General features: G+C 43.9%; 1 protein-coding gene across 5 annotated transcripts in view; it reads left to right on the top strand.

Moving 5' to 3' along the window:
• CNTN5 (contactin 5) overlaps positions 1-19,250 on the top strand; it is a 753,708-nt gene that overhangs the window by 485,829 nt on the left and 248,629 nt on the right. For all 5 annotated transcript variants that reach the window (XM_054805742.1, XM_054805482.1, XM_054805387.1 and 2 more), the window contains 2 exons: positions 12,166-12,289; positions 17,331-17,506. In XM_054805742.1, coding sequence (XP_054661717.1) covers positions 12,166-12,289; positions 17,331-17,506 — 300 coding nt within the window. The remainder of the gene's footprint in view (positions 1-12,165; positions 12,290-17,330; positions 17,507-19,250) is intronic.

Genomic DNA, 19,250 nt, shown 5'->3' with positions numbered 1-19,250 from the left:
CTGGCTCTGTAGCTGAGGATGGGAGCGTGCCATGGTCTGGTCCTGTCCCTGTCTGGTCCTGAGGCTGCAAAAGGCAGGATAACAAAACAAAGCGAGCAGTCACCCTGGCTCACCATGGGCAACCGCTACCCAAGGTTCTCCCAGACTCTTGATGCCTTAACTTGGCGTGAGTGGCCTTGGAGACAGTAGCAAATGCCTCTGGCTCTGTAGCTGAGGATGGGAGCGTGCCATGGTCTGGTCCTGTCCCTGTCTGGCCTTGAGGCTGCAAAAGGCAGGATAACAAAACAGAGGGATCAGTCACCCTGGCTCACCATGGGCAACCGCTACCCAAGGTCCTCCCAGACTCTTGATTCCTTAACTTTGTGTGAGTGGCCTTGGAGACAGTAGCAAATCCCTCTGGCTCTGTAGCTGAGGATGGGAGCGTGCCATGGTCTGGTCCTGTCCCTGTCTGGCCTTGAGGCTGCAAAAGGCAGGATAACAAAACAAAGGGATCATTCACCCTGGCTCACCATGGGCAACCGCTACCCAAGGTTCTCCCAGACTCTTGATTCCTTAACTTTGTGTGTGTGTCCTTGTAGAAGGTCGCAAATCTCTCTCGCTGTGTGGCTGAGGATGGGAGTGTGCCATGGTCTGGTCCTGTCCCTGTCTGGTCCTGCGGCTGCAAAAGGCAGGATAACAAAACAAAGGGAGCACTCACCCTGGCTCACCATGGGCAACCGCTACCCAAGGTTCTCCCAGACTCTTGATGCCTTAACTTGGCGTGAGTGGCCTTGGAGACAATAGCAAATCCCTCTGGCTCTGTACCTGAGGATGGGAGCGTGCCATGGTCTGGTCCTGTCCCTGTCTGGCCTTGAGGCTGCAAAAGGCAGGATAACAAAACAAAGGGATCAGTCACCCTGGCTCACCATGGGCAACCGCTACCCAAGGTCCTCCCAGACTCTCGATTCCTTAACTTGGCGTGAGTGGCCTTGGAGACAGTAGCAAATGCCTCTGGCTCTGTAGCTGAGGATGGGAGCATGCCATGGTCTGGTCCTGTCCCTGTCTGCTCCTGCGGCTGCAAAAGGCAGGATAACAAAACAAAGGGAGCACTCACCCTGGCTCACCAGGGACAACCCCTGGACAGGGCCCTGCCAGACTCTTGATGCCTTAACTTTGTGTCTGTGTCCTAGTAGAAGGCAGTGAATCTCTCTGGCTGTGTGGCTGAGGACGGGAGCGTGCCATGGTCTGGTCCTGTCCCTGTCTGGCCTTGAGGCTGCAAAAGGCAGGATAACAAAACAAAGGGAGCAGTCACCCTGGCTCACCACGGGTAACCGCTACCCAAGGTTCTCCCAGACTCTTGATGCCTTAACTTGGCGTGAGTGGCCTTGGAGACAATAGCAAATGCCTCTGGCTCTGTAGCTGAGGATGGGAGCGTGCCATGGTCTGGTCCTGTCCCTGTCTGGCCTTGAGGCTGCAAAAGGCAGGATAACAAAACACAGGAGCAGCCACCATGGCTCACCAGGGACAACCCCTGGCCAGGGCTCTGCTAGACTCTTGATGCCTTAACTTTGTGTCTGTGTCCCTGTAGAAGGCAGTGAATCCCTCTGGCTCTGTAGCTGAGGATGGGAGCGTGCCATGGTCTGGTCCTGTCCCTGTCTGGTCCTGCGGCTGCAAAAGGCAGGATAACAAAACAAAGCGAGCAGTCACCCTGGCTCACCATGGGCAACCGCTACCCAAGGTTCTCCCAGACTCTTGATGCCTTAACTTTGTGTGAGTGGCCTTGGAGACAGTAGCAAATGCCTCTGGCTGTGTGGCTGAGAACGAGAGCGTGCCATGGTCTGGTCCTGTCCCTGTCTGGCCTTGAGGTTGCAAAAGACAGGATAACAAAACACAGGAGCAGCCACCCTGGCTCACCAGGGACAACCCCTGGACAGGGCTCTGCCAGACTCTTGATGCCTTAACTTTGTGTCTGTGTCCTTGTAGAAGGCCGTGAATCTCTCTGGCTGTGTGGCTGAGGATGGGAGCGTGCCATGGTCTGGTCCTGTCCCTGTCTGGTCCTGCGACTGCAAAAGGCAGGATAACAAAACAAAGGGAGCACTCACCCTGGCTCACCACGGGCAACCGCTACCCAAGGTTCTCCCAGACTCTTGATGCCTTAACTTGGCGTGAGTGGCCTTGGAGACAGTAGCAAATGCCTCTGGCTCTGTAGCTGAGGATGGGAGCGTGCCATGGTCTGGTCCTGTCCCTGTCTGGCCTTGAGGCTGCAAAAGGCAGGATAACAAAACAAAGGGAGCAGCCACCCTGGCTCACCATGGACAACCCCTGGCCAGGGCGATGCCAGACTCTTGATGCCTTAACTTTGTGTCTGTGTCCTTGTAGAAGGCAGTGAATCTCTCTGGCTGTGTGGCTGAGAACGGGCGTGTGCCATGGTCTGGTCCTGTCCCTGTCTGGCCTTGAGGCTGCAAAAGGCAGGATAACAAACAAAGGGAGCCGTCACCCTGGCTCACCATGGGCAACCGCTACCCAAGGTCCTCTCAGACTCTTGATTCCTTAACTTTGTGTGAGTGGCCTTGGAGACAGTAGCAAATCCCTCTGGCTGTGTGGCTGAGGATGGGAGTGTGCCATGGTCTGGTCCTGTCCCTGTCTGGCCTTGAGGCTGCAAAAGGCAGGATAACAAAACAAAGGGATCAGTCACCCTGGCTCACCATGGGCAACCGCTACCCAAGGTTCTCCCAGACTCTTATTTCCTTAACTTTGTGTGAGTGGCCTTGGAGACAACAGCAAATGCCTCTGGCTGTGTGGCTGAGGATGGGAGCGTGCCATGGTCTGGTCCTGTCCCTGTCTGGCCTTGAGGCTGCAAAAGGCAGGATAACAAAACAAAGGGAGCACTCACCCTGGCTCACCACGGGCAACTGCTACCCAACTTTCTCCCAGACTCTTGATGCCTTAACTTTGTGTGAGTGGTCTTGGAGACAATAGCAAATGCCTCTGGCTCTGTAGCTGAGGATGGGAGCGTGCCATGGTCTGGTCCTGTCCCTGTCTGGCCTTGAGGCTGCAAAAGGCAAGATAACAAACAAAGGGGCAGTCACCCTGGCTCACCATGGGCCACCCCTGGCCAGGGCCCTGCCAGACTCTTGATGCCTTAACTTTGTGTCTGTGTCCCTGTAGAAGGCAGTGAATCCCTCTGGCTCTGTAGCTGAGGATGGGAGCGTGCCATGCTCTGGTCCTGTCCCTGTCTGGTCCTGCGGCTGCAAAAGGCAGGATAACAAAACACAGGAGCAGCCACCCTGGCTCACTAGGGACAACCTCTGGCCAGGGCTCTGCCAGACTCTTGATGCCTTAACTTTGTGTCTGTGTCTTTGTAGAAGGCAGCAAATCTCTCTGGCTCTGTAGCTGAGGACGGGAGTGTGCCATGGTCTGGTCCTGTCCCCGTCTGGTCCTGCGGCTGCAAAAGGCAGGATAACAAAACAAAGGGATCAGTCACCCTGGCTCACCACGGGCAACCGCTACCCAAGGTTCTCCCAGACTCTTAATGCCTTAACTTGGTGTGAGTGGCCTTGGAGACAATTGCAAATCTCTCTGGCTGTGTGGCTGAGGACGGGAGTGTGTCATGGTCTGGTCCTGTCCCTGTCTGGCCTTGAGGCTGCAAAAGGCAGGATAACAAAACAAAGGGAGCACTCACCCTGGCTCACCAGGGACAACCCCTGGCCAGGGCCCTGCCAGACTCTTGATGCCTTAACTTTGTGTCTGTTTCCTTGTGGAAGGCAGTGAATCTCTCTGGCTCTGTAGCTGAGGATGGGAGTGTGCCATGGTCTGGTCCTGTCCCTGTCTGGTCCTGCGGCTGCAAAAGGCAGGAGAACAAACAAAGGAGCAGCCACCCTGGCTCACCATGGGCAACTGCTACCCAACTTTCTCCCAGACTCTTGATGTCTTAACTTTGTGTAAGTGGCCTTGGAGACAATAGCAAATCCCTCTGGCTCTGTAGATGAGAATGGGAGCGTGCCATGGTCTGGTCCTGTCCCTGTCTGGCCTTGAGGCTGCAAAAGGCAGGATAACAAACAAAGGGGCAGCCACCCTGGCTCACCATGGGCAACCGCTACCCAACTTTCTCCCAGACTCTTGATTCCTTAACTTTGTGTGAGTGGCCTTGGAGACAGTAGCAAATCCCTTTGGCTCTGTAGCTGAGGATGGGAGCGTGCCATGGTCTGGTCCTGTCCCTGTCTGGTCCTGCGGCTGCAAAAGGCAGGATAACAAAACAAAGGGATCAGTCACCCTGGCTCACCATGGGCAACTGCTACCCAAGGTTCTCCCAGACTCTTGATGCCTTAACTTGGTGTCTGTGTCCTTGGAGAAGGTTGCGAATCTCTCTGGCTGTGTGGCTGAGGATGGGAGCGTGCCATGGTCTGGTCCTGTCCCTGTCTGGTCCTGCGGCTGCAAAAGGCAGGATAACAAAACAAAGGGAGCAGCCACCCTGGCTCACCAGGGACAACCCCTGCCCATGGCTCTGCCAGCCTCAGGCCAAGGCTGTTAGTCCCACATCTCCCTGGCAGCCAGGAGACACCCATCTCATGGTGGCATGGGCCACCACCATCCTGCCACCCACTCTGGCAGTGCACATGCATCACTTGGTGTGTTTTGATTCCTTAACTTTTTGTCAGTGTCCTGGGAGACAGCAGCAAATCTCTCTGCCTGTGTGGCCGAGGACAGGAGTGCGCCATGGTCTGGTCCTGTCCCATCTGGCCCTGTGGCTGCAAAAAGGCAAGAAAACAAGCAAAGGGGAAGCCGCCCTGGCTCACCATTGGCAACCCCTGCCCAGGGCTCTGCCAGACTCTTGATGCCTTAACTTTGTGTGAGTGTCCTGTAGAAGACTGCGAATCTCTCTGGCTGTGTGGCTGAGGACAGGAGTGTGCCATGGTCTGGTCCCATCCTTGTGTGAGCTGCCAGCTCTGGAAGACAAAGGAGGAGCAGCCGCCATCTGCCGTGCCATGGGCAGCCCCTGCCTCCCTGCCCAGGCTCATCAGCCCTGTCCTCCCCTCCCTGCCCTCCTCCATGCCCACTCACCTCAGCCCTCGCACACCCGCCTGCTCACCTCCAGTCTGGGCCGGCTCACCACGCAGCCCTTTCCACACCCATCCTGGGCAGCTGTGTCCCCAGCCCCTGTGAGAAGGCCACCACCAGTGTTCCGCCTGCTGTGACGCAGCCACCGCATCACAGTGGGTTCCAGAGCTGGTGGAAAGCCGAGCTCTTGGCTCCCCAGGGAAGAAGGGCTGTCGCTCTTCTGCCTTGTTAAACACAGTGGGATGGATGAAGCCCACACCTCAGGCCCTTAGGGAAAACAGCCAACATGGAGAGCCACTGTCACTCCTGTTTGTGTGGGGACAGCCTTTTGTCCGGGGCTGCGGTCACCTCATGGCCCCTCACTGTCCTGTCCCACCCCACCTCCCCTGGGTTTCCTCTTTGCTGTCAGGGCTGGGGCAGAGTGAGGTGGAGCTCAGCATGGTGGTGCAGAAAAATAAATATGGTGTCCTATGCTGGTTTTGGCTGGGATAGAGTTAGTTTTCTTCACAGTAGCTAGTATGGGGCTAGGTTTTGGATTTATGCTGAAAACAGTGTTGATAACACAGAGAGCTTTTACTTATTGCTGAACAGTGCTTACACAGAGCCAATGCCTTTTCTGCTTCTCACACCACCCCACCAGCGAGTAGGCTGGGGGTGCACAAGGGGTTGGGAGGGGAAACAGCCGGGACAGCTGACCCCAACTGACCAAAGGGCTATTCCATACCATATGACATTATGCTCAGCACAAGAAACTGGAGGAAGAAGAAGGAAGAAGGGGAATATTTGGAATGATGGCATTTGTCTTCCCAAGTCACCATTATGTGTGATGGAGCCCTGCTTTCCTGGAGATGGCTGAACACCTGCCCGCTGATGGGAAGTGTTGAATGAATTCCTTGGTTTGCTTTGCTTGTGTGCGCAGATTTTGCTTTACCTATTAAACAGTCCTTATCTCAAACCACAGGTTTTCTCACTTTTACCCTTCCCATTCTCTCCCTCATCACGCTGGGGAGGAGCGAGCAAGAAGCTGCGTGGTGCTGAGCTGCTGGCTGGGGTTAAACTACAACATGTCTAAACACTGGGGAGCAATTCAGGTGTTTAACATACTGACTTAGTGCCACTTGGGCTGTCTTACATCCTAATAGCCTATGGATATTAAGTAGATAGGACATGAGACCTGGGAAAAATGCACTAAATGCTTATTTTAATCCCAACTGTAACACCTAGCAATCTGCTGTCTCTGTGCATGGACAGTTAGCTCACACCTGGCTGCCCAGGGTTCAGGTGTCTGGAAACAGGCTTCACAGTGTCACTCAGGTGCTGTGAGGAACCTCAATGGTCTGTAGCCGCTACAGCAGGGCAGGGCAGGGCTGGTGTGAATGTGGCACCATGCTGATCTGCTCTGCCTGGGTGGTCTCAGACACTCCACGACCTCCCAAATGGCATTGGGTAGTTACCTGTTGGGACCTGGACACCCTGTACAGATTAATTCATGTGCTTGAAGTTGGGTCTCCAGGGCACTTCAGACACCCTGGGGTCTCTGGCCTGATCCCAAGAGGTCACTGCAGAGTTCCCCATAGATCCTGTGTCATACATGACAGGTCTATGGCTGGGAAGAGTTGGGGCAGAGGAGGGAAGCTGAGCCTGGAAAAAGGCGGTGGGGTGGGGGGAAAGCATTGCTTTCCTTTTTGCCTTTGTTTCTCACTACCCAAGTCTATTTTAACTGGAAATAAGTTTTCCCAAGTTGAGCCTGTTTTGCCCATGACAGTAACTTGTAAGGGATCTCCCTGTCTTTATCTCAACCCAGGAGCTTTTTCATCCTATTTTCTCCCCAGGTGAGGGAGTGAGCAGCAGGTGGGCACCTGGCAGCTGGCCAAGGTTAACCTGCCCCAGTATGTAACGTTCTGCAGTAACGCTGTTTGGAGTGTATGTACTGTAGATATAGGGGTCAATGCTGGTCATTTTAGCTTAAGAGTTCTTCTGCTGTATGGTTCTCAAATGGTTAGTGTTTCTAATCCTGTAAAAATTTGAACACATATATAAACCTGTTTTCTTACATAGAATAGTTCATATGTGTAAAGATAGTTGGGTGGATTTTATAATAAGGCACTTTCTTTCTTTTTCCTTGGCAATCATCCTGTCTCCTGTCATGTAAAAATCTAACCCTCACCTTGGCTACTTGTGAAACTAGCATAAGGTATCAAAGAATATACTGCTATAACTGCTAGTGATCAAACAGTGGTAAGACCCAGAGATTAATTTTTCAAGGAAGACTCTCATCAGAAAGAGCACACTGATGCAGTGGATTAGACTTGGGACTAATAACCAGAGTTTATTAATCCTGATGTTGGCTTTTTTGAGCATAATTGAGCAGTCCTCCAGTCTAGTTCGTAAAAGGATGCATGAACAATCTCCGTAAATATTAATCATTGTGCAGTTATGCTGTATGCTGAAGAAATTGTATCTAGGTTTTTGATGTTGACTAAATACATGTTTAATAAGTAATGCAATACTGCTAAAAGAGAAATTAAGAAATTCCCAGTTGTAATCAGGTGAAATTCATGTGGTCACCCACTTCAGACTGGGAATCCTCAAGCAGAATGATGTCAAGCCCTCCTAAGCATTCACTGCTGCTAATGTAGATATAGCTTGGAAATCCTGAATCAAATAATGCACCAAGACTGGCAATAACATCAAAGTTATTGAAAAGTGAACTTTTAACCCATATCTACTATTCAACTGTTGAACTTCATTGCCACCTACTTAAAATATCCAGTCCCTAAAAATGGCGATACATGAGATTCACCTATTCCTGAGAAGGCTGATTAAATCCCATACTGATCATTAAATATATGTTTTCTCCAAGCACTTCAGGTTTTAGTCTGCATGTTATTGTCTCAGGGGGCATGTCTGCCTCAGAAACAATGCAGGCAGTATAAAGGGTGAAGAAGACATGGTGTTATTCATGAATCAAATTTAAACAGTTTTGATAAATTAAAAATTGTGAAGCAGTATTGTGGTTACATAATTTCTGGGAGAAATTTGAAGCCATTTATCTGAATGCTGAATATCAGCAATTCATTTACCCCAGAACTGAATGTTTTTAATTATTGTCATGGTTTAACCCCAGCTAGTAACTAAGCACCAGGCAGCTGCTTGCTCCCCCCTCAAGGGGATGTGGAGAAGAATGGGAACAAACTCATGGCTTGAGATAAAAAAAGTTTAATAGGATAACAAATGAAGAGAATAATAATAATAATAATAAAAACAACAACAATAACAATAACACCAAGTGATGCACAAATGTAATTGCTCACCACATGCAGAAAAAACCAAAACCTGATGCCCAGTCTGCTTCCGAGCAGCGATCCCGCCTCCTGGCTAGCTTCCTCAGTTATATGCTGAGCATGACGTTATATGGTGGGGAATATCCCTGTGGCCAGTCTGGGTCAGCTGTCCTGGCTGTGCTCTCCCAGCTTCTTGTGCACCTGGCAGGGTGTGAGAAGCTGAAAAGTTGTTGACTGAGTATAGACATTACAACTATCTAGCAACAACTAAAAACATCAGTGTGTTGTTAACATTATTCTCATACTAAATCCAAAACACAGCACTATACTGGCTACTAGAAAGAAAATTAATGCTATCATCTCAGCCGAAACCAGGACAATTATAAATTAAGATTATGGTTCCTTAAGTGTCTTCTTTGATATGAAAATGTTGAGAATTGCTAATAAGTAATTGTTACTCGAAATAATAGCTGAGAAGTTGGTAAGACACATCCAAAATTCTGTAAAACATTTTCCTGAAAGTGCAGGCTTTTATCCTGCAATGTTAGAAATCTCTGTATTATGAGTGCCATGCACATACTTTTTTTTTTTTAATTTGTTCTAGGAAAATGGATTAATTATGTAAATTTAGTGTGACTATGCACATTGCTCAGTTTCAGAGATTTCAGGCTGTGGAGTCACCATTCAATCCAATTCACTCCTCAGTCCCGGCTCCATGACTGACTAGTCTTGCAGAGCTGCAGCCTCACACTATGACTCTCTGCATGCCTCACAACCTGGCTTTCCCTCCGTTATCTGTATTAGGGGAAGGGAAATGAGGTCTGCATCCCTGAGAGTCATCCCACATGAAACAGCTCTATTAGCAGAGCTTCTGTCCTGGCTTCTGGGAGATGTTCTCAATTCCCACAGATTTTTTTTCAACTCGCTACGTAGAAAAGAGAATGCAGTAAGTCTCCAGTGGTGATCCAGGCAAATTTTGGAAGAGTACAGGACATTACATTGCCTCTGACAGGATGTTAAGTGCTAGCTCAACTATGTGACCATCATTGATACAACTACTGAAGCCTTCACCAAGCTTCATTTTATCTGATCTTTTATTAGCATTATATACAAGAAAAAAGTTTTCTCTTTAATTATAAGCCAGTCTGTGTCTTAATTTGAAAAAATAGTTTTAATTTTTTTTTAATATCATAGAACGATAATAGAATCATAGAATTGTTTGGGTTGGAAGGGACCTCAAAGATCATCTCGTTCCAACACCCCTCCCATGGGCAGGGACACCCTCCACTAGACCAGGCTGCCCAAAGCCCCATCCAACCTGCCCTTGAACACTTCCAGGGAGGGGGCATCCACAACCTCTCTGGGCAACCTGTCGTAGTATCCACCCTCACAGTAAAGAATGTCTTCCATATATCTAATCTAAATTCTTCAGTTTAAAGCCATTATCCCTTGTCCTATCACTCCATGCCCTTGTAAACAGTCCCTCTCCAGCTTTCCTGTAAGCTGCCTTTCAGGTACTGGAAGGCTGCTGTAAGGTCTCCCTGGAGCCTTCTCTTCTCCAGGCTGAACAACCCCAACTCTCTCAGCCTGTCCTCATAGGAGAGGTGCTCCATCCCTCTGATCATCTTTGTGGCCTCCTCTGGACTCACTCCAACAGCTCCATGTCTCTCTTGCACTGGGACCCCCAGAGCTGGATGCAGTACTCCAGGTGGAGTCTCACAAGAGTGGAGTAGAGGGGCAGAATCACCTCCCTCGACCTGCTGGTCACACTTCTCTTGATGCAGCCCAGGATACGGTTGGTTTTCTGGGCTGCAAGCGTGCATTGCCAGGTCATGTTGAGCTTCACATCCACCAACACCTCACGTCCTTCTCTTCAGAATAGACCTTTTTCTTCAATTATTCTGTTGCAGTCCAGATGATCTAACTAAGCATTCATTTAGTCAATTTAGCTACAAAGTGATGAACATTCTCATTCATTATTATGTTGCTTCTGAGTCTCCAAATAATCTCTGCCAGTACTCCACACTCCATCTGAAATGCAGATAAGCAGCTAAGTACATCTTTTCATCTTTCAGGGATGCATGACTTGCATGCACTGAACTTTCTCTGTTACCTTTTTCTTCACTGCAGGTGGAAGTAAAACCTATTCTCATTCCACACAGCACAAATATCCATTTGGCCACTACCATTAAGAATGCCAGCCTCCACCTAAGGCATTTAGGTTATTTTTACAAAAGGAAAGTGCAACACAGTATTTCAGTATTACCATTGCAAATATTACAGGTAGAAAGATCACCTGTACTGCTAGTGACAGCAGCACCTACTTAGCATTGCACCTTTTTCTTTTCTTTCCAGCAATCCTAGACTGTAACATTATAGTTTATCTACAGAGTAACTCCTAGGGAGAAGATAAAATCATTAATCTTCATGAATATACTCCCTATCCATACACATACTAATCTGCATGGATTAATACCTAAATCTAAACCCATGATTTAGTTTTGCATTCATTAATTAATTCTTGGTTTTGTTAGACTCTAGTTTGATGAGAGCTGTGATTATTTATGCCTACATTCATTAGTATTTTCTCTTGTGCAGTGTAAGAAGTAGGTAATCAATTTATAAGAAACAATCCATACAATGTTTTTGTATCCACATTTTCCTTTCTTAAAAGAAGTTTTGCCAGCTGATTCCACTGCCCCGTGGCAGTTTCAGCTGTAGTGTGCAAAACTTAGTGCCGGAGCTATTTTAACTTCAATAATAGAGCATACATCAGAAATCATTTATTGTGGTTTTTTTTAAAATAATATCTGTCCCAGAAGATATATTTCTGCCAATATACCCAAATGAAGTAATGCATCTAAACATGAAAGTAATGTAAATATGCAGAACAGAAATCCACATTCTTTTACATAGTCCTACAAAAAGGACTAATAAACTTGAAAATGACAAAAACAGAAATTACTAATTGCTGTGGCTCTGATTTGTTGTCTGTACAAGTTGACAGGCTAATTATTTGAATCTGTTTCAGTGGAAGCATACATACATGAAAATAAAGTTATTTTCAAAATCTGCATTTGAATAGCAGTGAAAAAGACAAAAAACTGAGTGTGTAATAAGTGTATAGTCACTAAAAAGGAAGGTTGAATAGCATAATGTTGTTGGTTTTTTTCCTACATGATCAGGACCCTTTTACTTTTTTGAAGGTTACACTTCCCTCTTCACAATAGGAAGGAAGTGTACTCATAGATGTATTCTAGGGGTCTATTCAGCTTTTCTTGTTCAGAAATGTACATTCATATGAAGATATAGATACATGCCAAAATTAGAGAAGACAGTGGAGGATAATGAAATGTCAAATTTTGCTATATATTATTTAATAGTAGCCACCAGTTGCTGCCATTAATTTTATAAGTGATTTTTCTTAGCAGCTCCTTGACATAAAGGGGAAAACTGTGTCTCAGTTCTTTGTGAGATAAGCTTCTCCAAGCAGCAAGAAAATTTTTGTTTACCTTTCTCTCTGTAAGCAGAGTTAACTCCTATTACTGGCTTAATTCTCTGGAGCTGCTCATTAGACTGCAGGCCAAAATATATCTGATAAAAAAAATAATTAAGGAATGATGAACACTTAAATCATACTATATATTTTACTGTTAACTTATTAATATTTCTTCCTTATCTTTTTTCTTTTAACTCTTGCTTTTGAATATAGCATCTGAAGTAATGTGATATGAACCTCTGAAAAACAAACATAATGTTACGTAGTTTAATCTCACTTTGTAAAAGCTATAATACATTTACCTTTATTCAGACTTCCTAAACCATAGCACTTCTATTTCCACAGAAAGTGTTGATTATGGGCCGGTGTTTGTACAAGAGCCAGACGATGTGATTTTTCCAACTGATTCTGAGGAGAAGAAAGTATCTCTGAATTGTCAAGCTCATGGAAATCCTACTCCCACATACAGGTACCTGTTTCAGAAATATTTTTTTACTTCTCAGAATATTATCCACTGCAATCCCACTCTGAGAGTCAATGTGCTTTGGAGAACAACATAACAGAAACAGTTCTATGACACAAATGGCCTTCCTGACTGAATGTTTTTTTCTGATTCTGAATAAGAAGGATAAGTGGTAGTGAATAAAGGCAAAGTGATATGCAAAGTTTCAAATTATGTTCTCTGCACATCATATCTATCCATGTGGAGGGATTCCTTTTGTCCAGTTTTTTGACTTGCGACTGTAATAGCTGATAAGGTCAAAAACTTTAAATGATTTTTTTTTCCTAAACATCTATAAAGCTACAAAATACTATCCCATTTTATAGGGAAAGCAGTAAAAAACAGGTTTATTAAATGACATACATGACTATGTAATACAGGATACCATGTCTGAGCCAAATCTGGTGTATTTTCACTCACAAGTCCACCATTTTATTCCTTTGCAACCATTGTCTGTTGCCTGTTTTCCCGTACAGGCTATTATGCCACAGTTACCTACTACGCAGATCTGTTATGACGCACCTGTGAGTCTGAGACTTCAGCTTATTAGTGGTTCCCACTTACAGGTGGGAACAACGTGTTGCAGCCACCTTATCCATTTGCTGTATCTGACTCTGCTCATATTTTATACAAATTACAAGTGACGTAGGAGGGCTGAGGGAACATATGGTTGATTATTTTGTCCGTACACCCTTTATCTTTTCTCATAGAGTCATTCTTCACTTACAAAGGGAACATAAGGACTCTTTGCACTGTGTTTTGTCATAGGTGACAATCATCAATTCTACATTTTATTTTTTACCTATTACACCTATTTAATTTACGGACTCTTTGGCATTCTGGATGAATTCTCCTTAGACGTATTTGAATCACAAAACCTGCATTCCTATGGCTGGAAGAAATTCAGAGGCACTACTATCTTTAGATATCCCTATCACAGCAGCACTGAATCTGCCTCTTTGCAACAGATGTGAGCCATTGAATGGAGCTAATGCATGGCACAACCTCCCCAAACAACACAGGCATGACTAAAACATGTAACATGGGATTAGGAATGAGTGGCCAGAAATTCTTCGAACTAGAATTGCACGAACTCTTCATCGTGTGGGACAAAAGCTATGTTACGTTCTTCCTTATTGACATTCCTTTTGTAATTTCTATTACATATTTGTTGCTTTGTTGATAAAAATATATGTATATTAGTTCCACACACTGTTAAAGTGCTATTAAACATAGCATGTGACCTTGTGGAAAAGGCACAAATTCCCACCAAAAGAGGGGAACCCTATATTCAGCCCTCCCAGACAACCTCATTATTCTTGTGGAGATTTTCTCTTTGGAGAACATATGTCATCTCCTTTCTTTCTCGGTCCAACCTTTTTTTTTTGCATTTTCCCAATGGAATGCAATCAACAAATAATACAAACTTTCAGCATATCTTAAAGAGTGGCTACAAAGAGGGCAGAGGCTCTCTCTTCACAAGGAGTCACATGGAGAAGGCAAGGAGCAACAGATACAGAGAGGTTTCACACGAAAGAAGTTTCATCTCAATATAAGAAAGAAATTTTTTACTGTGAGAACAATCTTTCACTGGAACAACCTCCTCAGGGATGTGGCAGTCTCCATGACTAAAGGTTTTCAAGATGCAATTGAGCAAGGTACTAGATAGTCTCATCTAGGCTCCTTCTCCCATGAAAGGTTGGCCCATATGATCTTTCAAGGTCCCTTCCAACCTGGGCTGGTTTATGATTCTGTGATATCCGTTCCTTCAGTTCTCCAGAGATTAATTGGTGTCAGCAGCCCCATAAACAAACTTTCCTAAGTGCTATCCATGCAAGGAAAGCTTTGACCCAAAAGGCCTAATTCTAACAGCACAGTTTAACTTCCCCTCCTTCTGTTCCTGCCACTTGTCTGTACAGCATATGCGACACACACTACCATTCAGGGGAAGGGAAAAGAGATATAAATTACTTTGTGAGGGGTATATTGTTTCCAGGGCAGGTGCAGAGGGAATTTAGCCTCAAAAAAGGCTACAGATAGGCAAATGTTTGTTGTATTTCACTGCCCAACCTTTGGCATATGAAATAATGAGGAGAATGGATATTGCCATATCACCAAAGACCCTGTCCTATTATCTACAAGCACCAGACCATAGAGATCTTTATTATCTATGAGGCCCATGCTGCTATGAATTATTTTCAGCCAAAAAAACCCCACAGTACAACTTTTTTTTTTTTTTAAAGCTACATTAAAAGAACATTTAAAGCACTTTAAAAGTTCCAAAATTAAGTTGTCTCTGCCAGTTTAATTCATTTCCTTAGTCTGTATAACTTATGAGACAATGTTCATAACCTGTTTACAAATTCTTCTTTTTTTGCTAGGACATTACTTCATTTTAACTGACTGGAGAATGCTCACATCAATTCAGATTTTCTTCTTCCTTGCAAAGAGCTTTTTCCCCCTAGTTCAAGCTCTACCCTGAAAGAACAATTTTAAATTTCTTGAGTTCCATTCATTAAGATATCTAGATGCATTGATTTAGGGAATAACTCCCTGAGACAAACTGATTCCATTTCCTCAGCATTTCCACAAATCATACTTTAGTATCACAAGTCAGGACCCATACACTGAAGAACACAATTGAGACACCTTCAATGAGGAATACAGACATTCACAAGCTTCCTGTGGGATCTCACAGGTCACCAGTGTTACTGAGTTAAAGGCAGGCACAGAATTCCCTGAGACGTGGCTTCACTATACTGCTTTCACTGCTTGTGAAACATTGTGTTTCCAATTTGACTTAGGACACATATAAGCTGGTTAGGATTTTTTTTGTCAGTATCATTTCCTGATAGAAAAGGCAGTTGAAAAAAAGAGTTAAAATTACTTACTTTCTGCTTAATCCAATATCCAAAGTTTTGTGGTAGCATTACAAAAACATATTTTAGCATTGAATTTAATTGAAAATGAAACTAAGTGAAGAAAGCTAATTAAAGCAAACTGAATTTTATTTCAGTTCCCATTTGGAAATGCCAAAACATGTAATTTTGACTTTTTCCTTATCTAAATCTCCCATCATTTCTGGATCAATTGATTTTGCATTTTTATGTCATATATATCTATGTGAATATATATAAGTAAAAGTTACCTTTCGTTATGATTTCATTCAAAATCTTAAATCATTAATAAATTGTTCAAGATGAAAATTTCCTCTTCTTTTTAGCTCTGCTATATATTAATATCTTTAAAAATGTAGTGAATCCTACAGGCATATCCCTAATATCCTTTGCAATTTAAAGATATTGTCGACAGGGTTTCATTTCTTACATTAAATGAAGCAAGGGTCCTCTGCAATTCAAAGTCCAATCATGAAAAAAAGGGGCAAATAAGTTCATCTTAATTCACGCAATTCTGACCTTTGGATTAAGAAAAAAAATCAGAACTGCTTCAGCTGAATTCTGCTGTCTGTACCTCATTCACCATGAATGTTAACAAGACAAGGTGAACTGATAATCATTTTGCTCCATTAAAGTTGCCTCTGGAGTCTAGATGTTGCCAAGTTCTTCAGGTCTTTGCTGTACTCTGGCAAAGCCTGGAAGTGCCTGGCAGTTTCCTGAGGCAACTCTGAAATTGCAGAATGCGAACTAGCAATGAAGGAAATATCTGTGCATCATAATAGCTGTGCCATACCTGTTTACACTGATTATCTCTTCTTTGCATTCTTTTAACAATTTCATGTTCTATACAGTTTGACAGAAAAGCAAGTCTAAAAAGTCTTCTAATGTAGATTATTATTCTTTAATTGAGATATTGTACCCTGCCCCCAGTGGCTATTCCAGAGTGCTGGAGTCTATTAATCTACCACACAAAATCTTTTCTCTTGCAGCCAGTGGACTATTTCAGGGTTTGTTGTTTCAGTCTTTGGAGATGAATGAGAAGGGTGAGGCTTTTTGACAGAGAATATCCAGGGGGAAAAAAACCCCAACCCCAAAACCCACTCACACTGCAGAAAACTTATGAGACTTTTAGGTTACTTCTGAAACCTCAGAAAAATAAGTGTTAGTTTGGGAATTATTCAATGCTTTGGCTCAGGTGTGATACTTTCTAATGTTTCCTACAGCCTGGCTTTTCCCACCTTATCTTGACTCCTATCCCTGTCTTTACAGTTCAAGCTTCTCGTTTCAATCCCAAGCAGCTCCCAAACTTAGTATTCCCTCTGCCAACTCCTCATTTGATCTGAGCTTCCATTTACCTGGTAGCTGCCAGCCATTACCCTTGTCAGTCACCAGCTTATTCCAGTCTCTCCTGTCCCAGTCTTCTCTGAATTTTGTGTATAGTGATCCAGCCAATATTATTTTGCCTTTGTCCATTGCCAACACCCTTTATTTCATAACAGCGTACGTACATCAGTCTGCCTCCATGCTCTTCACAGGCCTTGCTCTTCTGCTCTCTGTGTTTCAATCAGGCTTCTCTATTTCTTGGGCCCAGAAGATCAAGTGCTGAAAGAATGGAAAAGAAAGGTTCATTGCTCTCGTGCAGTGCAGACGCAGCTCTGCTAACTCTAAGCTCATCTGGGTCTAAGGCTTTAATGATTTGAAACTTTGATTATTATAAGCGTGGTAAAAGTCCTGTTTTTGACATAAAGGATGCATCAGCTATATAGGCTTCAAGTCTCAAGTCTTTGTAAATGATAGTTTGGCGGGGGCAGGGGGAAGAAATAAAGAAAGAGGTTACTAATTTGATTCAGAAGAATCCAAAACAAAGAATATGCTTTCTCTTCAGAGGCTGAAGATCTGTTTTTACTCGTGTTTTTTCAGAAAAACAGGTTTTGCTGGGCAAGTGTTATGGAACATCTCCATCCAAAGATTTGCCAAAGTAATGGGTTTCTGCACAGGCTATCTTTGAGTAGCTCTCCTCCTTATAAAAACTGGGGCCTTCAGGTTCTGTATACTAAGCTTGATGACTTTGGCCATAAAATGCTCAAGTAGTTTCTTTCTTTTTTCTTAAGATGGCTTCGAAATGGAACTGAAATCGACATTGCAAGTGATTATCGCTTCAGTTTAATAGAAGGAAGTTTGATCATCAACAATCCCAGTGAAATGAAGGATTCTGGACAGTATCAGTGTTTAACCACCAACATGTTTGGCAGTATTTTAAGCAGAGAGGCTGTTCTTCAATTTGCATGTGAGTAACAATTATTTTTTTTTAACATGGATAAATCAGATCTTTGCATTGCTTGATAAGGCTCTAAATTATAATTTGAATATGTTATACAAGTTCCACTGTCCACTGACTTTGTTGGGCTAGGATCTCAAAATTAGAAATATAATGCTTAGTGGGAAAGAGTCGTTTTCTGTGGACTTTTTACTTTTAAAATAGAACCAACTATCAGGGAAAATAACTCTAGTACGTGATCCTAAATGCTATCCTTTAATGATGTACTTGAATACTCCGCAAAGATATATTTCACTCATTGCTAGTTTCCTGAAACATATGATTTTGCCACACTATCTGAGCAGGAGAGAAAGAACTGTAAACTTAGGAACAGAATGGGATAAACTGCATCTATATCTGTAGGATAGTTTGCACCTATAACTATGTGTGTGTGAGCATAATTTTGTGTGTATATATGTATATAAATATACATTGATTATGGCCATGTTTATGCATACATATATCATAGATATATTCATACGTTATGAGACTGAGGGTTTTTTTGTAGCTGTTAATGGAAACTGAAAATGTCACAGCTTTTGAAATAATTCACTACAGTATACTTTCCAGCAGCTATCAGCAATTCATGATTCTGAGTAAATGCTATAGTCTATCTATAGCATGCTCTTTATCAAACATACTATTAGGAAAAACAGGCATAGAATTGCAGATATTCTACCTCCAACCCTGACTTCCCTTCAGCACTTTACAGGAAGGCAGTCAACACCTTTTTAGTGTTATCTAGGTAAATCCTACCATGAAGGGGTTTTAAGATGCATAGATGCAAAAAGAACTCCATCCTAATTTCTCAGATCCTGCTGAAAATAGGACATTACCATGAAACATGAGGCAGATCTTCATATAGCCACGACTGGAAATCAGTGGGGTTAAGGACAAGTTGCCTACCTGCATGTCTGCTAACACATCTTGTGGTGTGGAGAACTCAGCAGAGGTAGTGTGGGGTCTGAGATTCTCCCTTAATCTACCCCTCCCTGGTAAAGTCAGACCTCTTAAATCTCTTGTTTTAGTCTTATCTGCTGCAGATCCTGTCAAGGTATTTGTTAGCAAGATCATGGCATGATCCACGTCCTTCTGAGTTGGGAGCATTACTGACATTTGTCAAAGTTCCCTCGTCCCAGGGCAGTATGTTTAAAACTCTGAACATCACAACAGTGGTCTTATTACAGTATTATTGGACATCAGTCTTAAATGTAGCTCTGGGAAAATTCTGCTACGTTTTATCCTTTAGACAAGAAAACTATCGTAAAACAAATCACTTGGTTAGAGGATCTGACAACTCGTAAATATAGATAGTTCCAGGGCTCTGAAGCTCAGATTTCTGTTCCTGGTTCAGGAGCACAGCTAACAGGTGGCCATTTGATCCCCAGCTGAAAAAAAAAACACAAAAAAACCCCCAAAAACCAACCAAACAGAGAAAGTGAGAACTGGAGCTCAAACAACAAAAGACCTATCAGTTTCAGTAGCTACATCCACAGTTCATTCAGGACCCCATGTACTTCGAGTTACCTCCTCCAATAAAACAAATTTATATAAGGTTGGAAAAAAAAAATAATAAGAATGAAGAGGTTGGGTTTAGTGGGTTTATTTTTATTGGATTTTAAAATTATTATTAGTTTGCACACCTGATTTTGCAAGTATCAAGGTTGTTATACTACAATGGCCTGAATGTGATTTCTGTTCATTAAAGTATTTG

The sequence above is a fragment of the Grus americana genome, chromosome 1, assembly GCF_028858705.1.
Source record: "Grus americana isolate bGruAme1 chromosome 1, bGruAme1.mat, whole genome shotgun sequence".
NCBI classification, from domain to species: Eukaryota; Metazoa; Chordata; class Aves; order Gruiformes; family Gruidae; genus Grus; species Grus americana.
The sequence above is the reverse complement of the archived record's forward strand: the minus strand, read 5'-3'. Positions and strand labels throughout refer to the sequence as shown.